The following is a 12,005-nucleotide window of genomic DNA, read 5'->3' on the forward strand; positions in this document are numbered from 1 at the left end:
TTAGGTTTTAGTACATACAACATGTACAACCCTTCCCACTTTAATTCAATCTCTTCCTCGAAAATATTGTTGCACAGCTTGGAACTCCAGCGATCCCTTTTACTGGACCTTTGCTCCCATCTCTCACAATTCTGCTGCTAATATCTCATTCCTGACTTTCAGTTGAATGATCTTGGGCACTAGAGCTGTCTGGCTCATACAGAGAGCTAGAAGGTTCTGGGACCCACCTTCCTCCGTCCTCTAGCAGTTGTGAGACAACAGTTGACTGGTGTGAGTATTAAAAGCCCCACTTTTGGGGCGCCCGGGTAGCTTGGTCGGTTAAGCGTCCGACTTCAGCTCAGGTCATGATCTCATGGTCCGTGGGTTCGAGCCCCGCGTCGGGCTCTGTGCTGACAGCTCAGAGCCTGGAGCCTGTTTCAGATTCTAGTCTCCCTCTCTCTCTCTGCCCCTCCCCTGTTCATGCTCTGTCTCTCTCTGTCTCAAAAATAAATAAACGTTAAAAAAATTTTTTAAAAGCCCCACTTTTTCCCCCTAAAGCCACAACCTTTGGGGTTTAAACTCCAGAGTATCTCCCCTAATCAAACTGAGTCTCTAGCTTTGCTGTTTTCCTGTGCAGAAGAGTTAACATAGCAGGCCCAACAGTGTTATCCTAAGATGGCCTTATTCACTAGGTTGACCCAGAACTTCAATTTCTGGAGGTCTCCATTATTTTCTAAATGAGAAGTGTTGATCCCTGTACTTAAAGTATTTGCACAATGTGGCTTAGGTTGAACATGTGCTTTCCTTTTGGAGTATGGATGACTCCAGAGGATGACTATATGGCTGACTCCTGACGTAAACTCTGAATACCTACATAGGCTCAGAAGAGGTTACCTGAACACAGTGCTTCACAAGTGTTGACACAACTCACTGGTGAAAAAATTACACACATCCTGTTTGTCTCCATGGGGAGAGGAATCTTGGAAGCCTATGCCTGGTTTCTTCCAGACTTTTGCCCCATATGCCTATTCTCTTCACAGTTTTCGCTTTGTATTCTGTCACTGTAATAGATCAAAGCTGTGGGTATGTCTCTGTGTTGAGTTCTGTGAGTCCCTTTAGTGGGAGCAGTCTTGGGAACCCAAGACACATTACCTCTTCTCTATTTTGCTTCTTTATTCCCTCTCCTCTCACTGGTTTCTCCTGGGAGCACATCCTTAATAAACTGTGTGCATCAAATCCCTTGACCTGGCTTATGCTCTGAGGAGGATTTATGAATACTTTTAATTAGGCAAAATATTAGTCTCAACTATAAGCTTTATAACTTTTCTCTCTATTCTTGGATTGCTCTGCTCCCCATCCTTTAACTCCTCATCCTACACACCTCTGTCGCTCTTCAGATTGTTATTCTTTAAAAAAAAAAAGTTTATTCATTTTGAGAAAGAGACAGTGTGTGCACATGTGCATGTGACAGTGTGCGAGCAGGGGAGGGGCAGAGAGAGAGTCCCAGATAGGCTCAATGCTGTCAGCACAAAGCCCGATGGGGGCTCAATCCCACAAACTGTAAGATCATCACCTGAACTGAAATCAAGAGTTGGACACCTAACCAAATGAGCCCACCCAGGTGCCCCCCTTTTCTTACTTTAGAGAGAGAATGCATGTGCAAGTAGGGAAAAGGGACAGAGGGAGACAGAGAGAATCTTAAGCAGACTCCACACTCAACATGGAGTATGGAGCCCGATGTGGGGATGGATCCCATGTCTCTAGGATCATGACCTGAGCCAAAATCCGGAGTCAGCACTCAACCGACTGAGCCACCCAGGTGTCCCCAGACTTTTATTCATAATAAACATATATTTGGACAAATTAATTCAATGTTTATACAATTTATAAACTGGACACAGATTGTACTTCACGGTTTAAAATAAAATAGAGCAGTACCTCACACCATCTCTCCCAACACCGAGTCTTGCCTTCCAGAGGTCAGAATTTTCAATATTTTCTAGATATTTATTCCTGCATTTACCTCAAGATACTGAAATGATAACCCTTACGTTAGTCTTACTACTGAATACATTGGAAAAAAGAAGTATGACATAAAGTACTCGGGAAATAAATAGTATGCAAGTATCCCTTTCCTCTACTCATATTTGGATGCATATTTCGTTCCAGAAGAAAGAAAAATTTCGGAAAGAGTAAGCAGTCACATGACAAGCCAGCCCTCTGGACATTAATATCATCGTTTCCCATCTTTTACAGTAGGTTCCTTTGGCATTTCTGATGATATGCAAAAGTGTTCCAAAAGATGTAGAAAAACTTACTATAAAGGCTTTCTTTGAAACTAATCTCAACATATTCTTGATCACAGGTCTTTTTTTAGCATTATCCAAATCCATTCAGTTTGCTTTGGTGCTGTGCTGGGGTAACAGATTTGGGTGTTAGGCTCCACCAAAACAATCCCTTTCTCATTTTACTACATTGGTTCATAAACTTCATTGCACATCAGAATGATCTAGGGAGCTTCATAAAAAAAGCAGCTTTCTTTCTAAAAATAAGGGGCAGGGACGCACCTAGGTGGCTCAGTCACTTGAGCATCTGATTCTTGATTTTGGCTCAGGTTATGATCCCAGGGTCATGAGATGAAGCCCCATTTCAGGCTCATTGAGCGTGGAGCTTTCTTAAAATTCTTTCTCTTTCTCTCCCTTTCTGTCTCTCCCTCTCCCCCAACCCCCCCTCCCCCCGCCTTGACCTCACCTCTCTACCCAATTTGTGTGGTCTCTCTCTATAAAATACAAAAAGTGCAGCTTTCTGGCATTTGCCTCCACAGACTGAAATTAATTGGAGTCTGAATGAATCAGACTTCTCTACGATTGGAGTCGTAGAGAAGACGACTTAGGAATCTGATTTTATAGTATACTTAAGGGGATTCTGGTACTGGGGGATCTAGAACACTGAAAAAATCAATCTGGAATTTCAAAGAGTAAACTAAAAAAAATATTTGAATAAAATGAATACATACATATGTCCATATATCTTATATCCACTTATAAAGACTGGTAAATATCTAATATAATTGATGTAGTACTACCATTTGTATATGAGGCATTTGTTGGCAGATGTTCTTAATAACCCAATAGGTTTTAACCATAATGGCATGATACAATGGTGTGTTCTAGTCAAGTTTTGGATGTATGGAAAACATTTGTTGTTAATGACATTTAAACTCAGTTGGTTTTAATAAATAAAGTAGAGTGATTAAAGGTTATTTATATAATAATTACATTTTCATTTATTTACGTTTTGACAGGCTTTACCCAATGGAAGAGGAAGAAGTTGAGCCAGAGGCATACTGCTTCAAGAATAGCATAATATACTGTTAGGGCCTTGGCTGGTCACTGCTTTTTCTACTGTACCCTTAGGAGCTATGTAATGATGAATTCTATTGATTTACTTCCACAAAAATATTGGTTTTTGGTTTCATGAAAATCTGAGTCAAGTATAAATGTGAGTCATAAATGTCAATGTCACTAGTTATATATTAACTGTTAATGATGCGGAGAAGAATAAGAAATGTAGCATAGGAGTTGTAGGCATTTTGAAACTGTTGAGATTCACTGCTTTAAAGAGCAATACTAATAACAAAATACAAACTGTGGCTTTGAAATTCTGATATCTGAAATAGAGCACATAGTAAAGAAATATGGATGGCACTACTTTTTTTTTTCGATAGAGGGGAGGGATATGTGGAAACAATATTGGCTTTACACTCTCCTTAAGTAATTAATACGACAATGGATCTTCTTATACAAAAATAATGGAAAAATATTCCATGCTCATGGGTTGGAAGAACAAAATTGTTAAAATGTCTGTATTACCCAAACCAATCTACACAGTCACTGCAATCTGTATCAAAATAACACCAGCATTCTTCACAGAACTAGAGCAAACAATCCTAAAATTTGTATGGCACCACAAAAGACCCCAAATAGCCAAAGTAATCCTGAAAAAGAAGACCAAGGCTGGAGGAATCACAGTTCCAGACTTCAGGCTGTATTACAGGCTGTAATCATCAAGACGGTATGGTACTGGCACAAGAACAGACACAATGGATCAATGGAACAGAACAGAGAAACCAGACATGGACCCAAAAATGTATGGGCAACTAATCTTTGACAAAGCAGGAAAGAATATCCAATGGAAAAAAGTCTCTTTGGCAAATGGTGTTGGGAAAACTGGACAGAGACATGCAGAAGAATGAACCTGGACCACTTTCTTACACCTTATACAAAAATAAACTCAAAATGAATGAAAGACCTAAACATAACACAGAAGTCATCAAAATCCTAGAGAAGAAAACAGACAACAACCTCTTTGACCTTGGCCAGAGCATCTTCCTACTTGACAAGTTTCCGGAGGCAAGGGAAATAAAAGCAAAAATGAACTAGTGGGAGCTCACCAAGATAAAAAACTTCTGTATGGCAAAGGAAACAATCACCAAAACTAAAAGGCAACCAACAGAATGGGAGGAGATATTTGTAAATGACATAGCAGATAAAGGGTTAGTATCCAACATCTATACAGAAATTATTGAACTCAACACCCAAAAACAAATAATCCAGTGAAGAAATGGGCAAAAGACATGAATAGCCAATTTTCTGAAGAAGACATCCAGATGGCTAACAGACACATTAAAAAATTGCTCATCACTCATCATCAGGGAAATAGAAAACAAAACCACAATGAAATACTACCTCACGCCTGTGAGAATGGCTAAAATTAACTCAGGGAATGACAGATGTTGGTGGGGATGTGGGGAAAGAGGCAAACTTTTGTACTGGTGGCGGGAATGTGAACTCGTGCAGCCACTCTGGAAAACGGTATGGAGATTCCTCAAAAAATTAAAAATAGAACTACCCTAAGACTCAGCAATTGCACTACTAAGTGTCTATCCTAAGAATATGAGAGTGCTGTTGCATAGGCACACTTGTACCCCAATGTTTATAGCAGTGCTATTGATAATAGCCAAAGTATGGAAAGAGCCCAAGTGTCCATCAATGGATGAATGGATAAAGAAGATGTGGTATACATAATGGAGTATTACTCAGTGATCCAAAGAATGAACTCCTGCTGTTTGCAACAATGTGGATGGAACTACAGTGTATTTAGGCTAAGCAAAATAAATTGGTCAGACAAAGACAAATATCATATGACTTCACTCATATGTGGAATTTAAGAAACAACAGATGAACATAAGGGAAGGGAAGTAAAAATAATATGAAAACAGGGAGAGAGACAAAACATAAGAGACTCTTACATACAGAAAACAAAGTGAGGGTTGCTGGAAGGGTTTTGGGTGGGGGGATGGGCTAAGTGGGCAAGGGGCATTAAGGAGGATGCTTGTTGGGATGAGCACTGGGTGTTATACGTAAGTGACGAACCACTAAATTCTATTCCTGAAATCATTATTACACTATATGTTAACTTGGAGGTAAATTTAAAAAAAAATTTAAAAAAGTGAAGACAAAAAAAAAAAAGACAACGGATCTTCTTCTTTTCCCCTTTCAGCCTAACAGTTTTGTTCTTTTCTAGCTCTAACCAACCAATCTGTTGTTGTACCAACCAAGACTACCAAAAGTACTCTTGCCACACCAAATTTATACCTTTAAATAAAACATGCAAATTTCACAAAACCTTAAATAGGGCAGATTTTGCTTTTTCTTAAAGGCCCAACAAACTCTAGGATTTCTCTCCCTTCCAACCCCAAATCTCACCATCAGACCTTTTGAATAGTTCCTGTATTTGTGCTGAGAGATTGGAAATTGCTTTTCTGATGATCTTTAAATTATGAGTGGTAATTTTTTTCTATTACACATCAAGTGTTTATCTTTTTCTGTAAAATCTGTCTTCTGAGTTCCCTTTCATCTCCCATTTCTGCTTACGCCCTCTGTCTGTTAGAGAATCTATGTAAAATTCCTCCTGTGTGCTCTGAAAAACCCTCCCCAATTCTGCTCCTTGGAGGACAACTGGAAAGATGAACAATAATCAGCAGCAAACCCTAATGACTTTTGGGAGCCTGGACAAAGAATATTCCAGGGCAAAAAAATGGAGCCTTTCAATGCTTTGAGGTCATTAACAAAGTTGTGAAATTTGTGAGGAACGTGGGAGAAAAAAGGTCTTTTTATTATTTGCTAACATTCACAGGCTCTAATTCTTCATTTCCCTAGTTGAGCTTTAACTTAATTATAAAACAAAATCTATAGCTGCAGCCAGGCCTAGAGGTAGAGTCTGTACAACTAATCAACTTTAATTCCCTGGGTTCGATTTAATTACAAAACAACATTTGGTGCAGCTGCTAAACACTTACCAGGTGACCACATGATAATAGTGGAGGAGTATTTACAAGTCTCCAGCTTTTGCTCTATTCTATCAGCACAATTAGGTTTCAGCAATATATAAATTTGAGCAGCCTGTAGGGCTTATAATAATTAAGAATTTTCTTGTACTAGTTGAGCCAGTTAAAATACTGAGTTGCACCATGACCAATTCATGTCAGCAAGTAAACTTGAATGATGAAACAGATGTCCTGATAAAGGACAGTAATAACACATTGAATGTCAATAGTATGTTTCTTTTTCTTAATTGATTTTTTTTTTTGGGGGGAGACGGGAAAAGTGAAGTCAGCATATGTATACTGTGAGCTACCAATGTGCTTTTTGGGCTATAATGTACATTACTTTTATTCAATATAACTAGACATACATAACTCATTCTTCTGCTTGTTTTTTAGTGTTCCATAAGACAATTTAGGGGGTTATTACTTGTGCTACAAAATATTTTTTACCTGACAAAATTAAAATTAATCACTGATATGTTTAAAATAGCCAGTTCTTCTAGTATATTTAAAATATACTGAATTCATACAAACATCCAGGAAGATCAATGCATTAAGTGAGATCTGATTTTTCATTTGATAATATTTAGACAGAAGTGCCATGCACAATTAACTTTTTATTTTAATGTTTTTGTCATCTTTGTTCACTCAAATACACCTTTTACAATGTGTGGGATCACAGTTCCTCCCAAGGTGTATAGGAGGATAAGAAAAATTATTTGAATTTAGGCAAAAAAATAAGCAGTATCAGTAAGGGAGTTACCAGTGATACTGAAATAAATATGACCTGTACTGTTTTTACAGCAACTCAGAAAGAAGATAATACAGATTGCCATCTAATCCAAATAAACATCTGAAGTTGTGGTTAAGTGCAACAGAACGCATTTCTTTTGCTTCTTCTCCCCATTAGATGTCAATCTCCTTTTCTTTGCCTTTAGAGTGGAACTGGGTAAAAGCTAAAGAGAGGATGTATCATAGGTAATTATATCTATGAAAGGCAGAAAATCTAGAAAAAAGCAGAATGCATAAGATGCATCATAAAATTTCTGCAGCAATAATCCCCTTCCTCTGCCTTCAACCTCAAGTGCTGGTTTGAATTTTACCTAAGGCTGTCCCACATGAAAATGCTGGACCCTGGACAAAGACAACACTATGCGTTTCAAAGTCGAAAGGCTAATTTCTCAGTACTAGCAGTGTCTGTCAGTGTCTTACCCCAGAGAGTATCTTTCTCTACTGAACAGTGACTGAGTCACAGGAGGAAACAATTCTGCTTGCTGGAAGAAAATAGGATGGAAGGAATTATGATGCTTACCAGATGTTCCACTGCCCCTGAGGGGGTACCAGAATGTTTCCGCATGTGCTGTAAACAGCATAAACTGTCAGATCATGGGGCCCTGGGGCTTGGTGCTCATGCTGCTCTGATGTGCAGAGTCACAGCACTCAAGAGTTGGAGGGACCCTTACAGACGATTTTAGTCAAAGGTTTTAAACTATGGCGCAAGGAGTTCTAGGTTTCCTCAGTGTGACTCAGAGATTACTGAAGATTAAGGGGGTCTCCCCAGAACAGTAGCAGTGTTCATGGAGAGAATCTAAAAATCTTGTATTAGGATAACAACAAAACAGATATTTTATCAAACAAAAAATCAGGTATGAATGTCTACAGTAATTCCTGTACTTTGAGAAAGGAAACTTGTGGAAAATCACCATCCCAGTCGCTCTATGACATTCCTAGAGGTGAGGTCCCCAGAAACCAGGGGTTGATTCTGGAAATCTAGGTTGCAAAAGGCCATGTGGTTCGGGAGTCTGGAAATTAAATTATTCCCCTAAGATTCAACATCAAGGCAGGAAATAAAAGCTTCTCGATTCAAGTCAACCAATTCTTATAATCCTTTATGCACATATCTATGGCGAATAAAAAAATACCACTTAGAAAAGTTACCTTTCCATGCTTTAAAAATTTTTTTTTAAGGTTTATTTATTTTTGAGAGAGAGAGAGAGAGAGAGCATGAGCGAGCAAGCAGGAGCACACAAGCAAGCGAGCACGAGCAGGGGAGGGATAGAAAGGAAGAGGGAGCCACAGATCCTAAGCAGGCTCCAGGCTCTGAGCTATCAGCACACAGCCTGGCCTGGGCTGGAATTCACAAACCCTGAGATCATGACCTGAGCCAAAGTCAGACGCTTAACCAACAGAGCCACCCAGGTGCTCCTATTTTTAAATGGCAATTTAATACTTTATTGCCTTGATGATGATATCATTCTTATTCTGTTACTGGCTTCCAAATTTAAAAAATACCGTGATTGTTCAAAGAACCTCCTCATTGCCACCATTAGAGAGACAGAGAGAGAGAGGGAGAGACAGACAGAGAGGGAGGGAGGGAGAGAGAGAGAGAGATTAAGTGAGAGACTGAGAAAAAGGGGAGAAAGAAAGGACAAGGAAAGGAAAGGAAAGGAAAAGAAGGAAGGAAGTAAGGAAGAAGGTTGGAAGGAAACAAAGAGGAGAAGGGAGAGAGAGAAGGGAAGATGGGAGGGAGGGGAAGAAACGAGGAAGAAACAGCTATTTCTGTGTTTGTAAATAGAGCCCATTATAATAAAGGGGTGTGAGATTTTAACATAAAGTAAGGCATAATCTCCAGGGTTAAAGAGACATTTGTAAAAGCAGGGTAGATACACCTGCCTGACTCACCGTCACTGTTGATGCACACAACCTCCTGAACCTGAGTGCCTGGGCCACATTCCTTTCCATTGTCTGGTTCACAGTCTCCGAGCCTCACTGCTTTCCATTCATAGCAGGATGGCTCTTCACAGGGAATGGCTTCCAGTAAGTGAGGGCAGTTCCCAGTGCCCCCAGAGCCTCCAGTGGGCTCATTGGTAATCCGCCGCTTCCTCAGTTTGAAACCTGAATTGTTGGGGAAGGAAGATATTTATTGTTTCTGTCATGGTTGAATATTTCAGAAGGCTGAACGAAAACTTGAGTGAAAGCTGGATGAGGGTAGAAGGTAGAAGTCAGATCTGCTTTAATCACTAGTGCATCCTCAAACTCTAGCTTAATGTGAGCTCTTTAATCATTTATTAAATGAATAAATAAATTAATAGAAGGGCCAAAGAGGGAAAGCAAGTAAAGCCATATAACTGTCATCTCCTTCATAGGACGGGAGAGAGGTAGAGAGGCAGAAGCAGAGAGAGACAGACAGACACACAGATAGAGAAAACACACATACACATACACAGAATGAATTTGGTTTTTTTGGAAAGTCTATAGTTATAAAATATTCAAAGAAACAATGAAATCTCAAGCTATTTGGAAGTATTCATGACTAACGTGCTATTCCTTTGAGTTCTTCAACACTATGGTGTAATTAAATCTAAAAAGATACCTCTGAGAAGTTGGATGGTTCCAGATAAATTGTCTCTTTGAGCCTTAGTTGATTTTAGATGCTCTGGAAATATGAACTAGTGATATAAAGCAACTGGGCTCTAAGGAGAAGTCTTCAGAGTTGTGCCCTGTGCTTTAACAGTACCTAACTGTAGTCCTTCTGGACAGTGCATAACAAAATTAATGTCTGTTTATTGCCATGTAAACATATTAAAATCACTAGCAAAATTAATAAGTCTGTTTATTACTATGTGAACATATTAGAATCACTGGAAGACTGTCTTTGAAAGGAAATAAGAAAATGTTTTCCATTACTAGATCATGTGAAAATTACCCCATTGTGTCCACCATATAAGAAACCACTGCATTTATTCTAATCCTCATAAATACGTGATTTGCCTCATAAAAGCAATAGAGTTTTTTTTCTTTACCTTCAAAGTAATAAGGAGTTATGTCTATTGAGAACTAGCTATGGATCAGGCATTGAAGTAAGTGCTTTATGTTTATTATCCCATCGATTCTTTAAAGAAAACATGGGTAGCAGATATTACATCCCTTTTACAGATAAGTGGACAAAGATTTAGATAATTAACTTCAGTTTTAATGTTCTGGTACCAACATCAGAGTAGGTTTATTCATCTTTTGCAATCAATACTCTTTAGCCATTCTGGAAAATATCACAAATGAATAATCACAAGTAACACAGAGGAGCATTTTAAAATAATTCACACTTGACTCAACTGATAGGAGTTTTAAGCATGTCATGTTAATAGGACATACCTTTTTTGCCTTGCTGGTCATTACAGTTTTCGTAAGTACAAGGTCCCCAAGCTGACCAAGGTGACACCTCACATTCAATAGGACAGGGAATGTGACACAGCTGTGTAGTATTAGGAACAGGGCCAGTGCATGATTTCAAGTCCACTGGTTTTGCGGCTGTTTGGAGAAAAATACAGAGATCACTTAAGAATTAAACAAATTATTATGGTCAACAAAATGATTTTTCTATGTGTGTGTATGGAGAAGGACAAGTGCCACCAAGACATTATTCCACTGCTTCTTAGCTACATCCTAGAAAAAAAGGAGAAGGAATGGGGGGAAAAAGCAGTATAGTGTGATCCACGGAAACTGGACTAGACGCCTTGGAGACTGGTTGATCTCCAGCTTTACCACTTATTAGCCATGTGATTAATAATGTCAAGACTAATTTTCCTCATCAGTAAAATAATCCTTAAGGTTAACTGTATCTCTTAAATTGTATATTTAGATTCTAATTAAGTGGCATCTGGTTTAGAGGACTCAGGAAAGTGGGAGAGGGCCAATGACAATAATATATATATGGAAAAAGTCTCCACCGCATGGCTTCTGCTGGATGAGTCTCCTTTCCATTTTGGTCCACAGAGAGCTAACCGGTAGATATAATAAAGAGCTCATGAAACCAATGTGGTGTCTCCCTCCCCCTCCAGCTAGAGGACTCACCAGATACTTCTCAGAACTTTTACAGTATATATTATCTACCTATGTGATCCAAAACACAGAACTCTTAAGACAACTAATTTATAATTGACCATGTCTGTTCATAAGTTGACCAATGAACCCTATATATTTTTTGCTTACCCTTGCTTCTCTTCTGTTTTGATGCCTGGAGTTTGGCTATTTTGTATAGGACACATTTGACAGTTAATGTCAAGATGTGTCCATACTTCTGGTTAAAAATGACTAAGAAAGAAACATATTTGAAGCTATATGGACAACAGAAGAAAATCAAGTTTAGCAGTATATAACATATAGCTGTAGTTGCTTTTGTGTTATAAATTTTAAGAAGTAAATCTCTTAGACATTCCCTTTAATAAAAGCTAGTTGCTGCTTATGTCTGATAATTTGGAATGCCAACCCTTTCATAAAGGACTGAAATAAGGGAGGTCTTAGACAATTCTTATTCTCTTTATGTGAAGAACTATCAAATTCCAATCACATGGGTTACATTTAGAAGCTCATAGAGAAATTAAGATATTGTAAGCTATATTATCCTAACTTTTAAATAAACGTAAATATATCTGCTTGGAGTTTAAACTCTAAGGCTAACTGTAGGCATTGTACATTCCTCAACTTTCTGCAAGCACAAACACACATGATCATAAATGCTACCTGAAGGCCATTATAGTAACTCTTCTTTCTAAAATAGTTTTTCAGTTCTGAAAATTACTCATAGATTTTAATTTTTCTTTTTCCTCCTAAGAGTGCTCACCTCTCTCTCCTCCCCCCT

At 38.5% G+C, this 12,005-nt stretch overlaps 1 protein-coding gene across 2 annotated transcripts in view; it reads right to left on the minus strand.

The window, feature by feature from the left end:
- The window catches only part of THSD7A (thrombospondin type 1 domain containing 7A), a 437,882-nt gene that overhangs the window by 162,795 nt on the left and 263,082 nt on the right, over positions 1-12,005 (minus strand). For both annotated transcript variants that reach the window (XM_042967298.1, XM_042967289.1), the window contains 2 exons: positions 10,520-10,675; positions 9,050-9,262 (listed from right to left, as the gene is read on the minus strand). In XM_042967298.1, coding sequence (XP_042823232.1) covers positions 9,050-9,262; positions 10,520-10,675 — 369 coding nt within the window. The remainder of the gene's footprint in view (positions 1-9,049; positions 9,263-10,519; positions 10,676-12,005) is intronic.

This window comes from Panthera tigris, chromosome A2 (genome assembly GCF_018350195.1).
Source record: "Panthera tigris isolate Pti1 chromosome A2, P.tigris_Pti1_mat1.1, whole genome shotgun sequence".
Lineage (NCBI taxonomy): Eukaryota > Metazoa > Chordata > Mammalia > Carnivora > Felidae > Panthera > Panthera tigris.